The 26,871-nt window shown below is 48.1% G+C and overlaps 1 protein-coding gene across 2 annotated transcripts in view; it reads left to right on the top strand.

Moving 5' to 3' along the window:
* Window positions 1-23,957, top strand: part of HLCS (holocarboxylase synthetase) — a 152,110-nt gene extending 128,153 nt beyond the window's left edge. For both annotated transcript variants that reach the window (XM_006774127.2, XM_015570714.1), the window contains exons 6-10: window positions 14,596-14,663; window positions 16,262-16,422; window positions 17,610-17,724; window positions 19,342-19,555; window positions 20,947-23,957. In XM_006774127.2, the coding sequence (XP_006774190.1) occupies window positions 14,596-14,663; window positions 16,262-16,422; window positions 17,610-17,724; window positions 19,342-19,555; window positions 20,947-21,118 (730 nt within the window). In that variant the 3' untranslated portion in view covers window positions 21,119-23,957. The remainder of the gene's footprint in view (window positions 1-14,595; window positions 14,664-16,261; window positions 16,423-17,609; window positions 17,725-19,341; window positions 19,556-20,946) is intronic.
* Window positions 23,958-26,871: the final 2,914 nt, after the last annotated feature.

The raw sequence follows: 26,871 nt of genomic DNA, 5'->3' as shown, positions 1-26,871 counted from the left end.
GAATTTGGCAGTTGGCTGTGCTGCTTCTTGCAAATGCTGAAAGCTGTGTCACTGAGGGTCCCTGGCTGCTGGGAAGACGGGATGGGTGGGCTGACAGGTTGGGGAGCCGTGAGGCGCCCCACTCCAGTTTGGGTGTATTCAGGGACTCAATCGCTTATCGACACTGATCGCCGGCACACTTGGGGCCCTTTACAGTTCCTGCTACTGTCTATACGTTAGAACGTTTTCATAAGCAAGAGAGTTTTTTAGGGTTACCCAAGGCATAGTGAGGTGGGTGTAGATTTTGTTTTGGACAGGCGCATACATACTTTGCTATATTTTCCCTCATGTGAAATCTTTTCTATTATGATTCATGTTCCAGAAGATTCTCGATAAGGCATCTTTAACCCACTGTTTAACTCTCAAGCTCAAAGTAAGGCACACCTTAATGTGCGATTTCATTTCATTCTGTTGACAAAGTGCATTGCCCAACACCCGAATTCTGTGCCATAAAAAGAACCAGAATGCCACCCCAGAGTCAAATCAACTGATAGGCAACGAAGGGGAAAGGCATACTGTAAGAAAATCCTGCCAACTTCATAATCTTCTTAAATGGAGAGAACACCCAAATCCTGCCATCTCCTGCTTTCCAGCACACAGTGCTGCTGCAGGCCGACAGAGGCGACGCCCTGCAGACGGCCCCAGCGCGTCCTGCCCGCCTTCCAGGGCACACAGCCCTCTTCCTGAGTCTTGACTGACCAGAGTGGAGCCTTCTCTCTGCCTTCTGGATCTTTCTCTGTGGATGAGCAGGAACTTAAGACTCTGAGGAAGGCAGCTAAGCACAGGATGTGTCTTCATGGTTATTTTTATGTCTTTACTCTGAGGAGGCAGAGTAATATCGTAGAGCCCTACTTCATAATCCTTTACAATACATTGAACTCTCTTCACCCATGAAATTAGCCCCAAACGAAACAAACATAACATGGTTTGTTTTTTTAAATGCCACTATTTGAGACAGGCTAGGATATAAAGAAACAGGCGCTCTTCTTAAGTCTTGGTGGGACTATACATTGGAACAGCCTTTTGAAAAACAACTTGATGGTAGCATTAAGGAACCACAAGAAGTTTATATGCCTTGACCCAATAATTCTACTTCTAGTCCTTTGCCCTTAAGAAATAATCAGATGTATGGGAAAATCCATACTCATGAAGATTTACTATTAAACACATTGTATACAGTGATTCAATGGAATATTATCCATCAACAGAAAGACTAACAATGTAGAGAAATGCCCAGATAAATTAAAAAGCAGGTTAAAATAAATTAATAGTTTGTAGAGTAAAATCTTAAAATGCACCTGGCCAAGCATAACCTTATATACACCAAAAGGTTGCAGGTTCGATTCCCATTCAGGACACATATCTAGGTTGAGGGTTCTATTCCCAGTCAGGGCACATATGGGAGGCAACTGATTGATGTTTCTCTCTCCATCAGTGTCTCTCTCTCCCCCTTACTCTATCTCTCTAAAAATCAATAAAACATTCTCGGGTGAGGATTAAAATAAAATTCTTAAAACTTGCATCTGAAAAAGACCTAGAAAATATGGAAAAGTGATTATAGTTGTGTTAGGGTGAATGATTATATCTTTCATTTTTATTTTCCAAACTAACTACAGTACAGTTACTTTTGTAAATTATCCTACATACTTCTGACCACAACAAAGGGAACCTTACTTGGCCTTTACTAATTTAGAACTCATGACTGTGGACAGAGTAAATGGAAATTTCCTTTGTTTATGGACACACACACAAATTATAAGTAGGGAGCATGTTTAAATTACTTGGATAGTTAAAGCCTGAAGTCATACTTTAGCACAATTTTCATTAATTGGATTAATTGAAAGAAGTAGACTGCATTAAGTAATTGTTCACATTAGACTAGAGTTGTCTGACACTATAATTCTGTTCTCTCTGTGACATGCGGTGGGTGAGGGGGTGTGTAGCGTTTAAGAAGGAAGAAAAAATTGCCTCAAATTGTGAGGCTGTAAATGGTCATTTTGTTGCCTTTTTCTAATAGGATAATGAAGGTACTCAATTGCTAACTGGAGGGACTCTCATACCTATTAGAACTTTTGTAATCAAAGAATGTGTACCTGATCTTAAAAAAAAAGCCTTACAAAATCTAACTGCTGGCAGTTATAGAGCTCTGGCAGATGACTGCACCCCAGTTAGTGGGAAATGGGGTGGTGGCAGTTGGGGCTCCCCTGCATGTCGGTGTATTATAATAATGAATTATTCATCTTTACCAAAGAAGTTATTTATCCTCAATAAAAATTCCTTTGAGTTTTTATAACTTCAGGATCCTTTTAATAACACACTCATTTTCTATAATAATCTCCGACTGGAACGCCGCGCATAAGCCTCTCCCGCAGACCCCGCCCACAGGTCCTCCTCTCTCCCTCCTTCCAAACCTGGGCTGTGCAGGGACTTTCATGTTCCTCCCTGCATTTTAATGCTTATCGTAAAAAGCGTTATGAGAAGTTCCAGGCAGTTTCATTTTGTGCAGGCACACCCGGCAAGCTCGATTTCATTAGAATGGTAAGCTCCGTTTACTATTCTTGGCTTTATGAGGGTCATTCGCTGGGATAGCTGTTAGCAGTAGGTCCAGAGGGGTGTCAGTCCCCACGTTCCGCTATAGAGTCCACTGGGGTCCCTCTGGTGACACAGGGTGGCTGTGCTGCGTCGTTTGGCTCCATGTACACCATGCCCAGCTCAGCTGCACCGTGAACCCAGCACAAGCAGGTGGTGGTGACCTTTGCCCTCTCTCCCTCTCGCCAGGCGTGTGTGTCCCTCATTTCCCGGGTTCTGCGGGCGCTTCTCCAAATACGGAGCTTGTGTGCAGAAGGGGCGGGTGCACAGCTCAGCTGCAGGAAGACAGCTGCCATCTCCAGGAGACGCCGCGCTCTATCTTTCCTGGGGAGTCACTGGACAGCTTAACTAGAGGCTTGAGGGAGTGGACCGAATCTAGCAAAATGGAAATGGAAGAAACATACGATCAGACTAGAGCCAACCAGAGGGATGACAAACAAGAGAGACTTCTCCCTGACCACCCTCCCTGGCCACCCTCTGGTGGATGGGCCAGGGCACAGACAGCTTCCAGCCTGGTGTCAACACAGGCGAACTAGGCATTTATTTATCGGCCAGGAGACAACCACCGCATTCACTTAGCACTTGGTAGCTTTGTCAGGGTTTTCACAGGTCTTTTCTTAAAAATAAAAATAAACAATTTATTTCTTTATTGATTTCAGAAAGAGGAAGGGAGAGGGAGAGAGAGAGAGAAACATCAGTCATGAGAGAGAATCATTGATCGGCTGCCTCCTGCACGCACCCCACTGGGGATTGAGCCCGCAACCCCGGCCTGTGCCCTTGACTGGAATCGAACCTGGGACCCTTCAGTTTGCAGGCTGACGCTCCTTCCACTGAGCCAAACTGGCTAGGGCTCACAGGTCTTTTCTGTCTTCCACACCATCATGTGAAGTTGGATGGGAAATGAGGTGATTCCTCTTTTTCCAGAATCTTCTGTGGCAGAGGACCTCCGACAAGAGTGCACTGGTCTGGAATGTGGGAGCCGCCCCCTCTCCTGGGAGAGGCTCTGCTGTGGAGTCTCTGTCCCTCCGGCATATCAGAGGGAAGAGCTGACATTAACTCAGTGCCCACGGCGTGCCAGTGCTCTGCTCAGGGCATCCACGCACAGTGACACATTCACTGCTCATGATGCCCGGGGGGTAAGCGGTGGGGCCTAGTTTCATCTACAAGAAGCTTGGGGCTCAGCATAGGCTGGGGACCCTCGGGGCCCCCCAGCGAAGTGCCTGGCTGAGTTTCTGTGAGCCCCTCATTCTGGGGGCAGTGCCTGCTGATGGTGACGGTGCTGGCTGGAGGGCCACACTCCCCAGAGACTGGCACTGACTCACCAGCTCCCAGTAGGGTTAAGGAAGTGCTCCTCCCACCGGGGCCCTGGGGGACACTGAGTCACATGGACTTAGAGTGGAAGTGACAGTGTCCCAGGCAGACCAACACGGACACACGCAGGCACACACACACGCCAACCGAAAAACCTGCGCAGTCCCTGCTCGGGTGTGTTCAGTACTTCCTGGCCCCGACGCGTTCCCGCTCTGGGCCGAATGCAATGCTGTGTGTAGCTGAACTTACTGACAAAGGGAGCGTCCTTCCACCGTGTTCAGGTCTTTAAATGCAGTGTAGGGCCTGCTGTGCCTCAGCCCTTACATGGAGGGAGCTGCGCCCTGAACTCTGACCCGTCGTTGCCCGGAGCCTGCAGTGGCTCCTGGGCTTTGTGTTGCTAGTCACCCTTCTGTCTGCGTCTTTTCTCCTTGTTTGTTCATGTTCAGCGAGGATGTAACTTTCCTTAGAACTTGTTTGCATTCTGCCCTGTAGCTGACATGGCTTTTCAATGAATAGGAATCCAGTGTATAAATGTTTGTTATTAAAAACTACGCCCCCCCCCCCGCCCCCATGACTTGCTCTATCATTGTTTGAGATGGTTCAGGATGCCTTTAAAATTTTTTTAAAAAGAAAATGAAACAAAGAAAACCCAAGGAAAAGATTTATGTATTTGGTTGGGGGAGGGAGAAATTAAACTTCTCATAATAGTTTTTAAATTAAATTTTGTACTCGTCTAAATCCCTTCCTTCTCCACCCCTTCCTCTGATATTCCCTCCCTCATTAAAACAGGATTTCGATGGTATTCACAGGGAAGCTGATTTACTGGAATAAAGAGGTTCTTTAAGTTTTAAATTTTGGAACATTCCCAGTGTGTCTGAACCCGGGTTTCAGATTTTACTGGCATTTTGTTGGCAGAGCAGCCTTTGGAGCCTGTCCTTATTTGAGCGTGTTTCCTGACACCTTTGGCGGTATGGTACTATGTTTTTTAGATTTAAAACAAAATTTAAACAGAAAAGCATATATAAACATATACCGAAGATTGATTATAAAATGTCAAGCAAAATAAAAGGCAATAAAAACTCTCAAAAATTAACAAATGGAAGAACTTTCTTTTTAAAAGGGCAGGAAAAGGCAGGATGAAGACAAAGATCCCAGGAGAGAAATGTTTCAGGAAACCCCAGGAAAAGCTCCCTTTTCATCTGTGCTCAAGGTCATCTCCACGCACAAGTGTCCTGTGGAAATAGGGCACGTGGTCAGTGACTGCAGTCACCAGGGCCACAAATAGCATCCACCTGAGATGAAGGGGAAGCTTACGGAGGTGAAGGCAGGGTGGCAGGACCCTACATGGGTTGGAAGCGTCTCCAAGACCAGCCACAGAGGGGGTCTCCCCCTTCCCATCCTGGGCCTGAAGGGGCCAGAGAGGAAATAGTGCTTCCCAGAGCCCTGGAGAATGAGAGGGTAGAGATGGGTCTAGCGTTGGGAGATCCACTGAGTCCTAAAGCCAGCGTCTCCCTTAATGGAGACATTGTGAGCATTTCCACAAAGACCAGGCTCAAGGCCAGGATGCCCACTCCACCTCTACTGCACGTCCTCCCAGAGATACCGGCCCTTGCAGGTAGATTGGAGAAGTCGATTAGAGGCACACACATTGAAACAGAAGTAAAAGCGCTTCCATCTGCAGTGATATGGTAGTGCGCCCTGGGAAAATGAAGTGAAACAAAAGAACTCAACTCGGTAAGGGAGCAGGATGCATGTCCTGCCAGCACCGAGCCCCACCACAGGCCACCCCCAAGGGGCAGCAGGGCAGGCAGAAAATGGAGTTGGGAAGGGGTGATTGGAAAATGACCATTTGAACGAATTTGATAGAATTGGATTCTGAACCAGGTTAGTCATGGGGGCCATAAACCCAGCATATCGTGGAGCCAAGCCCTGCGTGAAAGAAAGGCCCCTTGTCCCACTGAGTGAAGAGTTAAGCTGGTGCTAAGCTTTCTGGTCCAACAGGCTCTGGCAGGCTGCTGATCTCCGGCAGGGCGGGGCCGACGAAGGCTCCCAGCAGCTCTGAGGTGTGCGCCATGCGGGGCAGCAGGAAGGGTGACATCCAGGGCAGTGAGCTGGTGAAAGAAGCCATGGTTTTGGGGCCAGCTGGCAGGCAGGACATTCTTCCTCATAATTACCCATGAGTGGCGCAGCACTGGGTGGAAAACAGGCCCAGTGAGGGCCTGAGTGGTGGGGTGGGGCTCCCCTTTCTAGAGGAAGAAATTCATTACCTTCACGTTGCTTTGTCTGCTTAGGCGTTTCAGCAGCCTCTTAGCTCTGCAGGGAAGGAAACTGCTTACAGTAGTACTTTATGCAAATTGGGTGAGGAAAGTTGGGTGTATTTGAAGCAAAAGCATGTAGAGAGCAGGGAAAACTTGGGCAAAAAGACCCGGCTAATGAACCTGGGTGCAAGTGTGCTAATTTTAAAAACTTAAGATGACTCTATTTCAGTTCTTAAAAATGCAAAAACTCCATATTGATTTTATTCTTTGGGCCTATATTTTCATAACTTTCCAGAAAACGTATAATCCGCAGAACCATCAAACTTACACAACTGGAAAAAATGCATTTTAAGAGATTGGTGGCATGTCTGCCTTCACATTTTGCTTTGTTAAAGGAAGAGATTCTTTGATAGTGACTTGGAGTGGGCCTCAGAGCCAGGCAACGCTGGTTACCTGCTGGGATTTCACCAGGCTCTGTGGCCCCACTTTCTCATCAGTAAAATGAGACCACGTGGCAGTGGCCTTCACAAGAGTCAGTGCGTTTCAGTGAGAAAATCGCTCATAACCGAGGGGCCCAGCACATGGCTGGATGCTCAGTAAATGGAACCATTTGGGTTATATGAGTCCAAAACCTTGTGGTGCTTTCTGAGTACCTGGAGATCCATCCTTTGCCGGTACTTGAAAATCCATGGTTTACCAATCAATTAATTAGTTCACAAGGCCTTGGGGAAATCTTAAAGTGGGTGTTGGCTAGTGTACTTGTCATATAGTCAAGAGTGGGGTGTGTGTGTGTCAGAGAGAGGGAGGGAGAGGAATGCTAGAAAAACACTTTATAAAGTTCAACATTTTGATAAATACATTTAAAAAATGGGAATTAATGGGTATTTTCTTAATAACATTGTGTATGTGTCCTAAAGATAACATCCTATTTTGTGGGAAAACCCTAAGAAATAAGGGATCTATTAAGATCAGAAGCAAGGCAAGGATGCCCACTATCTCCACTTCACATTGCTCTGAAGGGATTAGCCAATCCAAGGAGACAAGAGGAGTCAGCTACAGGCATGATTGAAAAGGGAGAGAAACTTGATCCATTTGCAGACGATCTGATGGTATACCTGGGAAACATTAGCGAATCAATGATCCTCTCACTGATTGGTAAGGGAGCATGATATAAAATTAGCATATTAATCAATAGTCTCCATATACACATATAATAACCAGCAAAGGCTATTAGGGTATGCATTTACAATAGCAACAAGTAAGATAAAATACCTAAGAATGAATTTAACAAAAAATGTGCAAAATTTTACAGGAAATAACTTTAAAACTTGTCTAAAAGACACAAAAGTTAACTTGAACAAATATAAGACGGCCCTTGTTCATAGATGGGACAACGCTATATCATAAGGATGTCAGTTCTTCCCAGGTAACTCACAAATTTAATACATTTGTAACAAAATATCATTAAGTGGTTTGTTTTTTTTACCATTAACCTAGACAAGTAGATGCTAAAGTTCATTTGGAAAAATAATACGTGAGACGAGCCAGGAAGACAATGAAAAGTCAAAGCCGTGAGGTGGTACTAGCCTTGCTAGATTTTAAAGCCTCTGTCATTACAACAGTGTGGTACTGGCACGTGAATAAATGAGACCAGCAGAAAGGAGTAGAAAGTCCAGAAACAGACCTGAGCGCATATAGAAATTTAGTGCATAATAAAGATAGCATTCACATTCCTATGCCAAAGGCAGACTTTTTAGCAAATGGTCCTGGGACAATTTGATAGATATTTGGGAAAATCAGATCCCTACCTTTCCCCATATATAAGAGTAAACACCAATGGGCCAGGATCAAATTTAAAAAGTGAAGCCCTTTAAGGCCTGGAAACCAGTCGATGGATTCCCTATCACATGGGCCTGGGGAAAGGCTATGAGGACACAGAAACAAGAGGCAGTTAAAAAAGAGACTGATACACTTGACTACAGAAACATAAAAAATAAATTTTGTATGGTACAAAACACCATAAATAAATCAAACGATAAACAATGAACTGGAAGGAAATACTGGTAAGATAACACAGATTAGAGCCCTAATGGTACCTAAATATAAGGAGCTGTTAAAAATAGGTGAAAGACATGAATAGGTTATTCACACTATACACACACACATATACATCATACCTTAAACATTTGAAAACCTCACATACATGAGAAAGGCAAAGTACAACTACACTGAAATACCATTTCTCACCTATCAAATTGGCAAAAGCTATAAAGTATGACATCACCCTGCATTGCCAAGGCTCTGTGGAAAACGTATGCTATCCACGCTGGTTCATTAGTAATGGAGGGGTCTGGCAATATCTAACAAAGCTACGTATGCATTTTCCTTCTGCCTCAGCATTCCACTTTTAGAATTCAACCTGAAGAGACACCATCAACAATACAGAAATACATGTGAACAAGGGATTCATTGTCCTGGCATTTTGGACACCTACCTAAATGCTGATGCTGATACAGATACATCGGGAGGAGGTGAATAGCTATGCTACATGCACACAATGGGTTACCACTCAGCTGTAGAAAAGAATGAGGAAGACTCTATTAACTTAGAGTAAGTTACAGTTTCCAGGTTATAGTAAGGGGGAGGGGGGGAACGGCACAAAAAGCAAAGAAGTATCTCCAACTGGTAACTTTCTCTAAGGAAGAAAGGCAGATAAGAGAAAACACATGTGTCTGTTCATTTGTGCAGAAAGAAACATGGGAGGAATAACCAGCAAATAGTGAGATTAGCTGAGTTGTTATTACGGAGAGTAGAGGAAAGGGAGATCTAGGTGGAAGGGGTGGGTGGGGACCGCCACTCCTCGGAGTGCGCTTTTCTGTAGTTCTGACCCTTGGACCGAGTTAAAAATAGAAGAGAAACTAGATGGGAGTGGAGACCCTCTAATGGAAGACAGGAGTACACTTAAGCCTAACCTTAATTCACATGAATAGCATAACCACACTGAAGTGAAAGGAAAAGGAACTTCTAAACATAATATTTACCATAGCCCCTCAGGCTAGAGACAAAAAGAACTGTGCATAAATAGTGAACCCTAGTTAGTGAGTTTGTTTTTCACAGTAGCATGGGTCAGCAGCTCTGAAACCACTCTCTGTGTATTACAGTGTTGAGCAAATAAGTAAATACATTTGAGATAATGTGAGCCAGATTTCTCAGCATTGGAGAAGGAAGTACCGATATAGAAAGGAGATAGAGTGAACCTCATGCTGGATTGTAATTGGAGTTTTCACTGAACTCACGGAGTTTAAGGTAGATGGATGGGTCTATGGAAGGGCGGGAGGGAGGTGAAAAACACACTCACTTTTTAGCTATTTCCCAGCACTCAGATTTGTTTTGTAAATATCCCTCTCCATGAAATGGAGCCAAACCTCCTTGCATAAATGGCTGATTCCAGGGCTGGGGCTGAGAAAGTGCAAACGGAGCCTGGAACCTCTTATGCCAGGAAGTAAGGAAATGGGGAAGGTGGCAGGGCCCTCTCAGGAGGAAGCAGCCAGCTTGAAGCAGCGTCCACTGGCCGAATCTAGGGCAGCTGAGCTTCCAGTTGAATAATGATCATAAAGATACACCCTATTGAGTGAGAATTCCCAGGTCCATTCTGACATAAATAAATAAGTAGAAGGATAAATAAGTGGGGAGAAGGAAAAGCGCTCACAGTAGTGTCCTGCAAGCAAATACGAAATAGGTGATGGCATCAGAAAACTACTGTTGGTCAGTCATCGAATAAATAATCGAGTCAAGCAAGACTCATCCACAGATACAAAACTAGTAGATTAAGTTCTATGAGGAACATATTTATCTTTCCAGAAGTATTTCTTAATTACAAGGGAAAAACAGGAACTTCACAGTGCAAAAACCTGGCACACGGCACCTTAACCAGGTGGGGCAAAGCCCCTCACTAATATGAGGTGTTCATTATAGGGAAACTGAGGCGGGATGGGAAGAGAACTCTGTACATTCTGCTGGTTTTCTATAAACGTAAACCTCAAAAAAACAAAGCTTAGTAATTTTTTAAATGCTTTATTGTGGCACATGAACATATATGAAATGGGAATTTCTGTGTCTATGTAGTTCCCCTGAGCACCGCCACCCTTGCTCATTTACATATTATCTGCAGCTGCTTTGGGGCTGGGGCCTCAGGGTTGGATGTTTGCAGCAGAGGCCATATGGCTCACAAAGACGAAAATAGGATGCCGGCTGCTGTGTGCAAGTCGTCTCCCAGCCCAGAGGCACCTGCCCAGGGACTGCACCAGGACTCAGCTGCCACCTCTGCACAGGCCACGTGCTCCACCAGGCATCCGTGCAAGGGACAGGCGTGGCAGCACGTATGTCGTGTGAGCTACGGGAGGGTGCGTGCAGGGAGCCCATAACAGCTCGGCAGCTGCTGGCCTTGGCATTGTGAGTCTGATCTCTGGGAAAGGAGATGACTCACCAGCTAGTGAGCTGGCGGATGCGTGCATAACCTACTTGAAGGCAGGTTGGGTTTACGTAACTCTTTTATAGCACATTCCCTGGTTATAAAACGAATGTACTCCAAGTGTAGGAATATTGGGAAAGTCAGAAAAGTATGAAGAAGAAAATGAAAGCCACTTGAAGTTCTACCACCCAGAGATGACATAGAACAACACAAAAGATGTTGAACTCGTAACAGAATTGTGCCTCCACGTCCTGGAGATGACGGCGCTAGCATGTGCCCTGGATTCTTTCATCAGCGCACCTGGGACACAGCCCACGTAAATGGGACCATGCTGCTGCTAAGCCGTTCCTCTTAGTTATTAACGTAGCGAGACTGTCCGTAGCTGTGTCAACAACATCACTGTCCTACCTCAAGTAAGGAATTTTTCCAGTTGTCAGAAATGTATTTTGTAAAATATACCGATGCATTTGTTTTTAATGGGGAACATGTCTAAAAGAATATATACTTTTAGTAAGAAGAGGAGATAGTATCAGTGGGTAGCTCCGGAAGGTAAATACAGGATGATATGATGATTTGAATGTCTTCGTTATGTTCCGTGTAATTTCTGGGTGGTAAATTTTCAAAAAGGACTTCTATGGATGGCTTATTTTCTGCTTTGTACTTATCCATAGTTTTCAAATAATTATACTCCTTAAAATGACCGCAGCTGATATTTTGTTATATTTCCTAATATCTTAAGAAGTTTATCTTAAACGTCATGGAAGTCACGCTGTATATAGCATCTCCACTGGTGAAGGGACTCTTGCATGTGGGGCCGCTGCGATTCTTTTTGGCTCCTCTGTCATGGACTGTTGGCACCATTTCTGATTTTCCACAATGTAATGCTGTGATGAGTAGCTATGCCCCCAAATTCTTCTTTCTCCCTCTGAATGCTGCTGAGGCTTCGATCTTAGAAGCACAGTCACCGCGTCTCAATGCATAACATTTTTAAGGTTCTCATTGCATAAGAAAAGACTGGCTTGAAGCGTTTCTGCTCATTAATTACTGTCAGATAAGCTCTTACTCATTGGTTATAATAAAAAGGGACTACAGATAACTGACTGACTTAGCTATTTTTAAAGCAGCTCTTTAGTCCTGTCTTAGAAGTGTTTTTGAAGTTAATTAGATATTATGTCTGAACATAAAAATCATGCTTTCCCCCCAAAACTTTTCAAAATAATTTTAAAGATAGCTAATCATGTTAAAGAAAATTTTAAAAATAGAAGAGTTTTACCAAATCTCACTCCTTCCCTTTCTATGAATCTTACATAGTTGGAATAAAAGTATATGTAGTTTTGTGTCCTGCTTCTGTAATGTAACATTCTATTGCGTGCGTCTGTTGTTATCACAGCCTCATAATTATGATTTTTAATGACTACAAATTATTCCACTGACTTCATATATGACAGTAACATAACCATTCCCTGGCTGGATGCGTAGGCTTTTTCAGATTTTTACTTGTAGCACTGTGGTGAGTGTGGACTGTTTCCTTGGTTCAAAACCCCAAAGTGGATTGACTGGGTCTGAATTTAAATTTTTATTCCTTCAGAATTTTCACTAATTCGTACTGGCCTGTCTTCTAGGTTAGTCTTAGTTTTGAAGTTTCATTCCAACGACCTCATGAAATTCATATGTTCCCATTGGCAGCGCATCCAGTAGGTGCTGTGATGTCCTTAGGAACCTAAGTGGCCAGGACACTGCCCTGTTTGCAGGGGGACTTTTATGGGCCGGGATGTGTCGGACATCGGAACGCTTTCCTTGCAGGCCCGCTTGGTCCTCCAGTGAATGCACTCGGCTGCCACTCACACAGCCTTTTACTCCACAGCCTTTGCCAACAGGAGAGAAACTATCAGAGGCAAGGCCGTCATCATGGAACCCCCGTTTCCCTTTCTGTTTCCTTTGTGAGAACATCAGGTCGGGTTGGAAATGCATTGCGGTGCCTCCTGGCCGCTAAGCAGACCCCAGCGACTTCATCGGAGAGATGCACACGTTCCCGGCTCATAAACCCTCCTTTGTTGCCTGTGGCCGTGCGGTTTGGCCCCGGAGTTATCTCAGATGCACAAATAAATCCGGCGGCCTCCGCTTGTCTCCGGTTCAGTGTTGCCCCTTCCCCGCTTGTCTCCCTCCTCGCAGTTTCCTCTTGGCCGTCAGCGCACAGACCCGTCTTCTCATCAATATGCCCTGTTAACTGCTGCCAAGCCTCCAGCAGCTCAGTGCATATGTTCCCTTAATCATTTCTCTTTGTTCTAGAAGTCTGTGTTTGGTTTCTGAATACCCGCCTGCCCCCAGTTCCACCAGCACCGTCGTTGGCCATAGTGCGTGACTGTTTAGGTCTGTTTAAAGAGCATCCTAGATTGCCTGGCATGGAGGGCGCCCGCAGTCTGTGCCCAAGGTGCTAAATCACCCCTCTCCTCCCCGAGAGCCCCGCCCTGCCTTGCCCAGGGGAGGGACCGCAGGGCCCTCTGGGGCGCAGAGGAGCCTGGAAGACAATCTCCCTCCCTGCAGGGACAAAGCTCCCTTCTCAGGCCTTTCCGCTGCCCAACACAAGAAAAGGACGCTTTCTTGTCTAGGCACTGTGGCTCTCAATGGGCTATTCATGGCGTCCAAGAGAAATACCTCTGGAGCTGTATTTCATGGGAGATGGAAGGGGCCTGGGCTGTGGGCAGCGGGCTGCCTGCTTGCTGGGAATGCCCTGTGCTGGGGCCCGGCCCGCCCCCTACCCGACCTCCTCTACCCCACTGGCCGGGCTCTTTCAGCAAGTACAGGGGTCTCTGGCCTCCTCCTCCCTGGAGCCTGCACACACGGGGCCAGCTCTGCGAGCCGGGGGCACACGGAGGCCAGGGTTCTTTGCTCTGCTCTGAAGTGTCCTCCTCTTCCCGTTTGTAACGTTCCACTCGTTCCTGGAGCCCGCAGGAGAGGAGGAAGAGCTACTCCAAGCGTGGGCTTTCTTCTGCCCTTTCTCCTGGGCCAGGGGCTCTGTGGAACCCTGGAAACTATTACGAGAAACTTTGTTTATACAAAATACCATCTCTCCCTCCTCTGTGCCCTGGCCTCTTCCCTCCTCCAAAAAGTAGTTCAAAGAGGCCCAGCAGCAGCCCTGACAAGTGGGCAAACCTGATCTTTGTTTACGAAATCCTACCATGAACTGTACCCGTGCAGAACCTGGTCAGCCGCTCCCGGGGCTGAGAGAACGCTGTCCTAGCACAGGGCCAGCACGTGGAGGACATAGTTGGGAGGAAATTTGCAGAATGAGGCTTTTCCCCCCTTGCCTTTTCAGAAAAAAAGTGACTGGCCCCGCTTGCTGGAGATGCAGTGCACTTTCCTACCTATCCCCTGAAGGGAAGTTTGTGTTCTTTTAAGTGAAACCAGTTTAAAAGCAGAACTCAAGCCGAAAGTGATCCAAGGTCCTCCCTTGTTCTCAGAAGGTGTAGATTTATTTACTGTAGTTAAAGCATAATTAGTTCTCAGGGGAGAGTGTATCTTTTAAACGGCTTTATTGCCACCATATTGGTTTTCTGAATAATCAGAAACTTCTGTTATGATTATGTTCTAGGGTTCGAACAGAAACGCTCTGTAAGTAGAAACAAATGTCAGGAATTGTTAGTTGTCACTCGAAGAGGGGACAGCACATCAGAAAGAACGCGATGGGATATTCCAAAGAACTATAGTCTAACAGCGTCTTCCACTGGGGCGCAGCTCAGGCGGTACGCATGCCTGCCTCCTCAGTCTTCCGGAGGCTGGGAATGGGGTGCAGCCCAGGAAAGCCGGGGGGTGGCCTTCCTTACCCACACGTTCACACATGAGTGTAAACTGTTCCCCATCTTGTCTGCGCCGGAGGATCTGCCCGTGTCCCTGTTCTGGCTGACCAGTCTTTCCCACCATTTGCAGGTTGATGTTTGAGATGCCGCAGGAAATGGGTTTAATAGCCATCGCAGGCCGCCAGACACAGGGCAAAGGTCAGTCATCTTTTGTTATCGTTTGTGTTGGGTCTGTTTTCTAAAACCAGTGACGCTCGTGGCCAGGAGAGCCCACTGATTGTGTGTGCTGATCCTCAAGGTGACTCCACTTAGAAGTCATTTGTTTTCACCCTCCCGCCCCCGCCCCTCTGCAGTGGAATGGAAGGGGGGGGGGGGTGTTGATCAGAAGATTGAGCCTGAGTAGAATTAAAGCATTCTCTCAGACGGAGATGTTTAGTAACTACCTGACATCTGCTTGTGATGGCTCTAACATCTTGTGAGTTCTCCCTTCTGACACGTTCTGCGCATTGCAGCTTGTGACTCATCACTGTGCTGTAGAGACGTTATTTTCCTGAGGGGCCATCTCTGTCTATACTGAGTGTCGCACGGAGGGCCTTGCATCTGCCAGCCCCTGCCCCAGCTGACACTGGAATTTGCATGGAGCCTTGCCCATTCACCAAGTGCCCACAGAGAAGCAGAGGGCTGCACAGAGCTTCCCCACCTGTGCCCCTCGGAGGCCGGAGGCCGCATCCTCCCAGAGCCCATTGTGTCTGGTCAAGAGCAGACTCGTGTTCAGTGTCATGCAGGAGGCACCGGCCCCTGCCCCTCCCCAGCCCGGCCAGCGCCAGGCTGACCCAATGTGCTTTTAACCCTCAGGCTCTCGTGCCTTTCTCAGAAGGAGCAAAGAAATAAGGAATCGGTTTCTGTTTCTTTCTCTTAAACATTTCTCAATCCTCACCCGAGGATATGCTTTTATTGATATTTAGAGAGACAGACAGACGAGAGAAACATGGATCGGTTGCCTCCTGTGCGTGCCCCAACTGGGGATCGAACCTGCAACCTTCTGGTGTGTGGACGACACTTCAACCAACTGAGCCCCCAGGCCACGGCTTAAACATTGCTTTAGCACATAAAGAGAGAAACATTTCATTTTACTAAAAGCCATGGCACTCAGTATGGTGGTTTTTAAAAAGATGGAAAAACTTTGATTAGCTATACCTCCCATATTTTTCTCCTGACTTATGTTTTAAGAAAAATAACTCAGACAGTTAATATCAGGGATCACCTTTTAAGTTCAGCTTCTTTTTGTAAATAACAGTGAGATATAATTCACATGCCACCCAGTTCTCCTGTGTAAAGTTTCCAGCTCTGTGGGTTTTAATACAGTCACAGGGTTGTGTGACCCTCACCACAGTAGGAATCAGTTCTAAAGAGGGGCCTCCCCTGCCCCGGCGTAGACCCAGGGCCTCCCCTGCATGAACATAAACCAGGGCCTCCCCTGGGTGATATAGATGCGGCCCAGTCCTGTCTCTCGCCGGCATGGCCGTGTGGTGAGAGTTTAGATTGTGAGTGATGTTCTGACACGGGAAGACTTTGAATCATCAAAGCACAGATGATGCGCTCACAGAGGCAGAACAGCCTGCTAATTGCGGGAGCTTGTTCAGCAGCAGAGCTTCAGGTCTGGCAGCTTCTCTGGTTGAGTTAACCCCAGAGCACCCAGCGCCTTCCCCAGCCCAGGTGTGCTCAAGGGCGGCCTTCCTGTGCGGCTCTGTTCATGTGGCGAAGTGGCCAGTTTCCCGGTGGGGCCTGTCTTCCAGGGCGAGGAGGGAACGCGTGGCTGAGCCCCGCAGGATGCGCTCTTTCCACGCTGCTGGTCTCCGTCCCACTGAGGTCCCCGCTGGGACAGAGGATCCCGTTCGTCCAGCACCTGATGTCCCTGGCTGTGGTGGAGGCGGTCCGGTCCATCCCCGGGTACCAGGTACGTGCGGCTGCCTCACCGGGGCGTCCCCACCGCGTGTGCAGGTGCCGGCACGGTGCGTGTGCAGCATGTGCTTGCGTGACGGCTGCATGTAGAACCTTGGCCTGCTCTTTGCCACGTTGGCAGCAGCGTCCCTGGAGTTTGTAGCTGCTCTATGCGCCAGGATGGGCTTCTCCCCGGGTCCCCCTCTGTGCTGTTGTCAAATAGCTACGGCCGGGGAAGGACTAGACTTGTTTTTATGGGAGCCCGTTGGACTGGAGGGCTGTTTGTGTTTCCGGTGACAGGCTTGTTTTATAGGCCAGAAAATCCCTCTCATTTCCCACCGTTCCCCGGGCCCTGCTCAGCAGGGCGGGTGGGGCTGCAGTGGCGCAGGCTCGGCGTGCGCTTGGTCTGGACGCTGCCCCAGCCGAGGGGACAGATGCGCCCGCTCCATCCTTCCTGTTGGGGCTTTGGTGTCAGTGACTAAGAAGACAAGGAAAAGGGGGCGAGCACCACGGTGACTAGAAGCCGTCTCTCCGGTACCTGCCCCACTTGTCAGGGAGAATTCCATGTGGCCACAAAGAAGGGGTATCCCCTGCCTTCTCCCCACCTGCAGCTCTTACTTAGGTCAGGCTAGACACGTTCATGGGATTAATTGCCGAGGCACGGTGCTGAGCGTGTGGCTCTCAGAGGAGGCTGGTCCCCGCGTTTAAACAGAGCGGCCCGCCCGTCCCGAGCTGCAGGCACATCCTCACAGTCACCGGGAGCAGGACCTGGGTCCGTCAGGCCACCATGGTATGGGTGAGCCCAGGGCCATCTTTCTTTCATCGGCTCCTTGACCCCTGAGACCCTTATCCCCCCCCACCTCCCCGCCTGCATCTAGCACGTGGTAGCTGCTCCATGGTGGTTGATGCTGAGATAATGAACTGCACTCACCAATAGGCATCTTCAGAAAGTGTTTTTTATGATGATAAACAGTGATTGGGGAGGGAAGAATGATGCAGTTAATGCCAGATATGTCCTTGGGTCTCTCTCCTGGTAGCCCTGAGAGGTGCTCTAACACTGGCTTGTCCCAAAGAAGTGGTTGTCGTTCTGAGGCCCCTGGTTCCTGCTTTCCAGGGTGCTCTGTTCCTCTCCCTTTTAGCTGGAGGCCTCAGCAGGTCCCTGGTGTCTGTGACGCCTTCATTAACATGCAGACTTCCCTTTAGGACATCAACCTTCGGGTGAAGTGGCCCAACGACATTTACTACAGTGACCTCATGAAGCTCGGCGGAGTTCTGGTTAACTCGACGCTTGTGGGAGAAACGTTTTACATTCTTATTGGTAAGTTTTTAAAGCCTTTCCCCCAGCATGTGGCTGTGTTGGGGGAGTGAATTATCATACGAATTACTTTTTCTTTGAGTCCTGTATTACAGAATGTAATACGTGTGCAAAATAGGCAGATTAGTTGAAAGTGCTTCGAGGGGTTTATTAGCCTTCCTGTCTATGGCCATGGAAACCAAATTGGTATCATGTCAAACGCATTTTCCTACACCTTCCTACACTCCTGCTTCTTGTTGAATTAGAAATGGTGAAAGTACTAGTAAACCACTAGATAGCACCTCACACCTGTTAGCATGGCGTGTATCAAAAAGATAAGAAATGACAAGTGACGGGGTTTTTGTGGACAAGTCCTCTCCACAAGAGGATGTGGAGAAAAAGGAATTCTTGTGCCCTGTTGGTGGAATTGCAGATTGATGAAGCCACTATGGAGCTGAGGTTCCTCAAAAATTAAAAATAGATCTAGCACATGACCCAGAATTTTCGGCATCGTGTACACTGAATTCCATGCCTGCACTCTGTAGGTGCTCCCAGGACTGTGTGCAGAGCTAAATGAATGAACCAACGCACCCCTGCAGAATCTGCTCTGTTGTTGGAGTTACTTTTGTTTTCTAGATGTAAATGCTATTGCTTTGTTTTTTAATAGGCACATATTTTAAAAATACATGCTGAGGCCAATCAGCCCTTCACTGCACTGAGAATGGATCAGAACATTGACCGAAGGACAGCGCTAGTGTAGACGTCATTGTTCTGTGTGAGGAGCGTGTGGGGTATGTTCTCAGAGGCCTGAGAACACGGTTGTCTTGCTGCTGGTCTTGCAGTGTTTCGTGGCTGATTGAGGGCCCCTGTGAGGCTGATTCAGGGCCGTGCTGAACACGTGGGCTCAGCGTCTCTGAAGGCTGGTGGCTCCCGGAGAGACGGCGGTGTGAGTAACAGCAGAGAGAAGCCTGTTCAGGCCCCGCTGCTGGTAACGCAGCCTCCTGAGGCCTGGCTTAGGCGGCCAGCAAAGAGCCACTGAAAAGGGGTTGGCCCCTCGCCAGCAGCTAAGCCTAGCACCGAAGACATCCAAGGATAAAGCATTAAAAGATCTGTTCTAGGGTTATCCCATCACCAGGCTTTGAAACCTCTGAATCCACAGTTTACTCCTTAAGACCTGAATAAAATTCTTTCTTTTCAAGCATGTGTTCTGTTACTCAAGTAGGAAAAGAAACAAGAGCTTGTCGGTGCTGAGCCGCAGGTCTAGGCTGGACCACACGAGCTACCGTTTTCAGAAGCAACGCTGAGAAGTTTTGTCCCGTCCCCCGCGCCGCCCCTCCCCGCCCCCGGCTTCTGTTTAACTGAATCAGAAGTGGCTTGCTTCTTTCTGTCTTATTGCCAGAAGGTGGGGATGGTCCTGGCTGGATGAGGGCAATGAAGGAAGAATGGAAAGAAGGAAGGGCGCAAATATATGTGTCCCTCCGTGAGTGGGCAGCAAAGTGCACATGGATGGGGCAGGGAGGCAGGAAGCTGACAGTGAACGCTGTCCCTCCTTCCAGACGTTGAGACATTGACAGGAACAGGTGATGCCATCAGCAGGTTGAGCTGTGCATGTTTTTCACTTCTTTGTTTGTTTTTGACCAGGCTGTGGATTTAACGTGACTAACAGCAACCCCACCATATGCATCAACGACCTCATCACAGAATACAATAAGAAGCACGGGGCGGACCTGGCGCCCCTGAGAGCTGATTGTCTCATCGCCAGAACGGTGACGGCGCTGGAGGGCCTGATTGACACATTTCAGGACGCAGGGCCCAGCGGGGTTCTCCCCCTTTATTACAAGTACTGGGCACACAGGTCAGTGCTGGCGCCTCTTCGTTCCTTATGAAGCCAGTAGGTCAGTCTCGTCAACTGAGAAACTGAGCCCCCTTCGGCCTACTTTCTGATGGAGAAACCTGGTAGACAAGGCCTCGCCTGGACAGCGCCGCCAGTCCCAGGCCCGCTGGCCTCCGGGCCTCCCGGGGGTGCGCTGGGAGGGACCCCATCACTGAGAGGTTTCCTGCCGGCACGTTTAAGCTGAATCTAATTGTGAGGAAACAGACAAATGTGAATTGTGGAACGTTCTAGATAACAGTGGTTTCAAAGTCAGCTTCCCCAGGCTGTGGGAATTGGGAGGAATACCGATTCTTGAGTCTCCCTGACAACCTCCTACATCAGAAACCCCAAGACTGGGCCCAGCTTTGTGCTCTGACAAAGGCCCCAGGGGATTCCCAGGCCCCTGGAGGTTTTGAGAAGCCTGATGTGCGCCCACAGGCCTCTGCCTTCCCAACGCCAGTGCCTTAGGCTGCCAGGTGGGCGCTTTCTGACAGTAAAACGCACGGCAGTGAAGTGCCACATGTGCTGCGTAACTAGATGCGCTGGGAGGGAGGAGCCACACAGGACGCTAACGAGACAGTGGGAGATGCGAGCTTGCGGTGTGTGAGGTCATGTTAGCTCATTCTCATTCGTAGGCGACACATGATGAAGTATGTAAGTGTCATGATATTGCAACTTATTTTAAATGTCAGCCCCCAAAAAGTGTGTGTGATCAGTTGATATGAATTTAAGTAAAGGGAGAGTATGAGATCCACTGTATTATCTTTTCAACTTTTCTCTAAGTTTGAAATTCTTTAAAAAAATCTGTTGTGGGAGGGTAATTCTGTACTTTTAAAACTTAAAATTGTATACATTTGGAAAATATGTAAAAGACAGAGAACTTCTCAGCTCAGCTTCTTTTCCCATAATCTCAGCCGAAACACTAGAGCGTGGCCAGTGTTCTTAAAAGTGCTCGAGTGGGAGGAGGGGGAAGATCAGCGGCCAGCGGTGAGAGGAGCCACTCCTGCCCTGGCCGGTGCTCAGTTGGTTAGGGCGTTATCCCGATACAGCAAGGTTGTGGGTTCAATCTCAGGACAGGGCCATACAGGAATCGACCAGTGAACGCATAAATAGGTGGAACAGCAAACCTCTCTTTCTGCCTCTCTCTCTAAATTCAATAAATAAATTTTAAAAAATAAAGGGGCAAGCAATTCCTAACTCCCTGTTGGACTTGTGCACACCCTGGTCATCGAAACAGCTCATGGGGACTGTGAGTCAGAGTGCAGACAAGGCATCTAACCTCGCCTGGCCCAGCCCCGCACCCCACGCCCCTTCCTGTCGGGGATCAGGTCAGCCGGCCAGTTCCGTGACCCCTCCCTGTGCTTTGTTCTCAGTGCCCAGCGAATCCGCCTGGGGAGCGCCGAGGGGCCAGAGGCGTGGATCGTCGGCCTGGATGACTCCGGGTTCCTCCAGGTTCACCAGGAGGGTGGCCAGGTGGTGACTGTGCATCCGGACGGCAACTCCTTCGACATGCTCCGCAACCTCATCGTCCCCAAGCAGCGGTAGTGCCGTGGGAAGGCGGCCGGGGGCGCGCAGAGCGGCCTGGCGCTGGGACCACTCAGGACTGGCCCCGGGCGTGGCCACCGCAGCAAGCATTCCAGTTCGGGCCTGCTCTTTCCTTGCCCACAAATCTAGAACGCTAGCTTAGAGGTGTGGGCGAACGTCCTCTCCCTCCGGTTAACCTGTTAGTCCTTGAATTTTGTTCTGTCAGTTATTTCCTCTGGTGATGGGAGAAGATGGGGAGGGGGAGGGGAGGGTTGCCGCGAGGGAAAGGTTTAGTTCAGGTAAAGCCCTACCAAAGGTGTGACATTGTCCCTCCTCTGAGGCCTGGACGTGTGTTTATTGCAACCCCCCAAATATTTTTACCTGGAAACCATAATGGAATAATTCAAACCTTTCCCAGCGGTGGAGACCTTTCCCCCTCGACTATTAAAAGGCAAATCAGAGACAGCTCTGGGCTGCGCATTGGTAGCGGAGGTGCAGCAGCTGTTTACAGCCCCGGCGGCTTCCTGCGGGGCAGACTGGCACTCCGGCAGCGGCGTCACTTTTGTGTTAATGAAGAGACCGGCGGTTGGAGGTCCAATGGCAGGGTCTGGTGGCCACAGAGGCACGTCAGCTGGGCTGGCTGCGATGATGATCGTGCAGAGGAAATTGGTTAATTACTCTGACTGGTTTCTGAGCTCTCCTTTCAGAGCTTTAATTTCACTGCGTATTCTGAAGTGATGGGATCAGGGTCAGGGCCCTTCAGGGCTGATGAGGCCTTGCCCAGATGTGGGTACGCCCGAACTGACGGCTGGGGATGGAGGCTCGCGCTGGCAGGGAGGCCTGGGAGCTTTGGAGCCCGTGGAGGCGGCTTTGGAACGTTCTAGTGAGACTGCTCACAGGACACAGAAGCACGTGGCCTGGTATTTGTCAATCATTATTTTTTGCCCCTTCTGATATCGACAAGAAAGAAAATGTGATTGATTTGGAATGCCATCATTTAAGGTTGTGTGTGTGTGTGTGTGGGGGGGGGGTGAGTGCACTCTTTAAACTATCTTCAAAATCTGATATACTAAGTCTCCACTGAAGAACAAAAGAAAGGAAGCCTTTTGATATCCATTGCTGTTTCCAGATGTACTCCACGCTTTTTCCATGTAACTGCTATCTCTGTTGAATGTGTGAATCATGCATATTACTTTTCAGCCTTAAAAGGCCGATTTTTGCCCACTTTTCTCTCTTCCTGCCAGTCCCAAGTGAAATTAGCGGAAAGAAAACTGGTGGCGCGCTGAGCTTTGAACAAAACCGCCTGATTGTGCAGCCAGCACCATCTTCACCCGCCCTCAGCCGGTCAGGCTGGAGGAGGAGATCAGGGCGCCCTCGGCCAGGCACGGGCAGCCCCGCAGGAAGGGAGCAAACGAATGTTCAGTACACCCGCCCAGTATGTGTTTTTTGGAAATGTAACTTTTTAAAAAGAAGTTCAAAAGTAATTTTTGCAACCAAGACTTCAGTTAGAATTACTACCCCCGCCCCCAAAGGTCCCTCTCTTCTAAATGCCCGTCTTCTTTTGGAGTTAGTCCCAAGCGTAAATAGACGTTCACCCCACCCCAACACTACGAAACGGACTCGCCCTTGAGAGGGGTCTGCAAAGCATCACCAAGAAGAGCGATCTCGGGTGCATTCGGCGCAGACTTGGTAACAGAAGGCAGGTCATCTCTCAGAGCCGCCGTCATGACTTGCCCGTTTCTTTGGGGGGTTATTTAATGAAAAACATGCTATGTTTTGTTTTAAGCCTAAGTTCTATTCTGGACAGCTCTGCATTGGGGGAAAAATGTTATCATTTAATTTCCTTTCTGTAAATTAAAACTAATGAAGTGTGGCCATGTCGGAGCAGAGGGAGCTGCGGGCGGCCGGCCCGTGTGTGCGAGGCTGCGCTTGCTTGTGCCCCGTCCCGTGTCTTCAGGGAGACAAAGTGGACTTGAAGCAGATGCTGAGCTTTTCCCAAAGCCGATTCTGCCCCAGATGAACCAAAGACTTTTTGAAATTCTGCTTCGCGTAGAGCAGCTGCATACAGACATTTCCTTAGAGCTGTCAGCACCAGGGGACCCCCCCCTCCTCCATGTGGGGTGACCATGCACCCGGCAGTCTCATCCCAAGGAGCTTTTCAAGTCTTAACAGAAATTACGTGGTCTTCAGCCTCTGAAACAGGACACTGAACTCAGGGTTGGTGTGTGCGTTTAGGACATGGAGTGGTCCCCCAGTGTGGAGGCTGCGCTTGAGCATCGGACAGGTTATGAGCTTAAAGCAGGTTTGGGGGACACTTTTAAAAGTGCCTGCTAACATAGGATCCGCCAGAGCTGGGCTTCCTGTGGCCCATGGAGCAGGGGATGAGGAAAGCCACTCCTGGAGGACTTCCGGAGCCGGCTGGGCAGCCTGGCTGCATGCACAGGGCGTGGGCTAAGTGGGAAGGATTTGTGTCTGGTGTGAAACAGTCCTGGGGTTCATGACTGCAGCACCCTCACTTGTGACCAGACAGAGAGGTAGAGGCACAGGCTCAGGTTGGGTAGCACACCCCGCCCCCACATACACCCCAGAGTCTGAAAACCTGGAGAAGCCAGCCTCACCCAGCAGATTGAGAATGCAATGAGACATTTTAGGCTGACAGTCTGTAGACCCGACCCGTTTGCTGCCAACAGACAGAAAATGGAGAATCTTTATTCCTGGGTAATTGCTATGCATATTCGAAATAAAAGGAAGTGGTGATCTTTGCATTTTTAGCTTTTCAAAGAATCGTGTCTGAAAAGTAATTACTTTAAGCCGATGCCTATAAAACACACGTCTACCAAAATAAACTTTAAGACTTTCTGTACAGTTTGAGCTCCTTGTTATTTTTTACCACAAGTTTCATTTTTAAAAATAGACAACTACTTTTGGTTACAGTATTTTTATTCATATTTAAACATTTTTACAAAATAAATAGTTTTACAAGGTAAGGAATATGTATGTATTTCTAAGTATTAAGAAGCCGGTGCTTTTTTAAGACGCATTTTTGACAAATGTATTGTGTCATACAAAAGAGAATTCTTATTCCAAAGAAAGAAAGTTAGCAAAACCCAAAAATAAAACAAAAGAATAAATGTTTGAGATGAAAAATAAATTTAATAAAACAACTTAATGTAAGTTTTTAAATTTAAAATAAATTGAACGTTAACAAATTAAAGAACATACTTTGTTCTTGTAGAATTTTTTCTTACTCTTGTATTTTTTCTTACTGCTTGATCTGTCTTGCCAGTTTTAAGATTTAACCTTATAGATCATACTTAAGTTTAGGATCAGCTTGAATAATGCATTTTAGATCAGGGCTATGATTCACTAACCATTTTAAGCTACTGCAATTTTCCAGCATTTATTTGAAAATGTTTTTATTCCATCTTACCTGTGGCAGTCTACCTTAACTGTCTTACAGTTACCATAAATTACAACTTCAGATAGACTTTATACAGGAGTCATTGACCGTATAAACTGCTCCCGACCAGAGGGTCCAAGGGAGGAAGACGTGGGTAGAACTTAAAAGGACGGGCTGAGGAGGGGACATGTGGAGGCAGAAAATACAGGCTCTTGCAGATCTCTGAGTGGCCCTGCTTCCCACCCCGTTCACTTCTCTGCAAAGGTATGAATGGAATGGCTTTTCTAGAAAGGGCTTCTGTGAACATAAAGGAATTCCTTTCCCTGGGAGGCCCTGGCAGTCTTGAGCTGGGCTCATTTCTCAAATCCATTCGATCTGGCCTTTCTATTAAGTTAGGACCCACTACAATTTGTGTGTGTGTGTGGGGGGGGGCTATTTATTAAAATGCTTCCTCTTCCCCTGCCAGGCCCTCACAGAAATCAAGAAGTGATATCCCCAGCTTAAATGTGCAGCCTCTCAAAGATGGAGGTAACACTATTAAGTTGCCATAGTAACTGCTTCTGTTAAGTTTGCACTGAGCTGCTGACTGCCTCCTGCCAACTTGCCTAGGAATCTTCACGTAAGATGTTTAGACAAGGAGGTCTTCTCAAGTACATACACACTCTCTGTCAAGCCCGTTTGTGTTGTCATTTGTCAATCTTTAAAACAGTCCTTTCTTCACGGTGACCTTTGATCTTAAACTGCCCCGAAAACCTTTGTGGTTTGTTTTTTACTAAATATGGCCCCCACTGGCTAGTAGCAGAGTAGATGCAAAAGCATTTTGCTGCGCTTTATTGAAAAATGCCAGGTGATACACCTGCTCATCACACCTCCGCCTTCTGGGAATCACGGTTTCATTACGAGCCTCGTGAGCATAACAGTAACCCCCCGGGTTTGTTTTATGTGCACGCACTCGCGAAGGGCTGCCTGCTAATGAGGTACGGCTAAGCGCAGGCCGGCAGGGCGGACGTCCATTCTTGTAACCCAGCCCCTGGCTGAACAACAGGTGCTCCTCAACTTGCAAATTTCATCTCAGACCACACGCTGCCCGGGGAAGGAGGCAGGTCCTCACAGTGACACTTGGTTGGCAACAGGTTTCACATTTTCTCAGTCGAAGGTGCACTTTGGTTCTAGGACGATGAGTTAAAGACATCTGTGGAAAGCCCTTCCCTCAGGTGGGTCTTCCCGAAAGTAAACCATTTTTGAAAAACCAACACGGAGGGTTCATGGTGTGGAGCAAATTGACAGATGGTGGATCCAGGCATTGAGCTATGACACAACTTTTAAATGGTGAAACCATGAAACAAAACTATAAAAATGGAAGTATAAAACACTGCTGGTGCTTCATGAGAGGTTTCTGTTGGCCTGTAACAGAGATGGCATGTTCGCCTGGAGTTTTGCTGCATAGAAAGTGCTGCAGACTGTGCACACCGTTTTCATGACATGCCTGGAGCGCGTTTTCTCCCGCGAGGCGCAGTCCGCTGACCACGTCCCATGTTGCACATGCAGTTGAACTCGCCAGCGCTGGCAACAAGCACAGCTGGGGACTGCAGGGCCAGAGGGGTTCTGCCTCATAACCCTGCCTGACAAGGGTAGCCTAAGTCACCCACGCGTCCATCTCCTAAACTCTGGCTGTGTGCATCCTTTTTGCATTTGATGCTTAATATTCTGAAGGTGCTGCTCTTGGTGTTACCCAGAGCTCAGAGGAAGGAAGAGCCTGTGGATGTACTTGAGAAGCACGCTGCCACCTTGGTCTCAGCTTGTAGGCTTTTTGTATTAAAGAGTTAAAACAACGTTTCATGAAACTCATGCATGACTCTTAACGGGCAGAACTGTCTATTCATGGGGCGTGGGATAGTTGCCTTCTGCCTGGACTTAAACGTCTGCAGGAAGCCCGCCCCCAGCCCCACCCCGCATAGCTGACCGTCAGGGCGCTCTCCTCCCTCAGGGAGGGCACAGGCGGAGCCAAAACTCCTCCAATCCCACAGCGGGCGGTGCGCATCCCGGCAGGCAGGGCGCGCGAGCCTGATGTCAAAATGACACCAGGTGGCCCCAAACACGGGGTAGTGTGAGGTCACTCGTGGGGCTCTGCCCTTTAGGAAAACCCGGCTCTTGGAGGACCACTGTCGGGCGGGGGTCAGTCCTCTCTCCACCGGCCTTCATGGCATCTACGGTAAAAATCTAACAGCCGGCGGCGGGGTGCTAGTAAAATAGTCGTCTCTGTATAAATTAATTTAAATCGTGCATATACAGCTCGCCGCTCTGACCTCAGCTGGCCGCTAGGACACCGGGGCCAAAGCGGCCTGGCCTATGGCTTCTGGCTGCGGGGGCCCCA

Source organism: Myotis davidii, unplaced genomic scaffold (assembly GCF_000327345.1).
Source record: "Myotis davidii unplaced genomic scaffold, ASM32734v1 scaffold227, whole genome shotgun sequence".
NCBI classification, from domain to species: domain Eukaryota; kingdom Metazoa; phylum Chordata; class Mammalia; order Chiroptera; family Vespertilionidae; genus Myotis; species Myotis davidii.
This window is presented reverse-complemented; position numbering and strand designations above follow the sequence as displayed.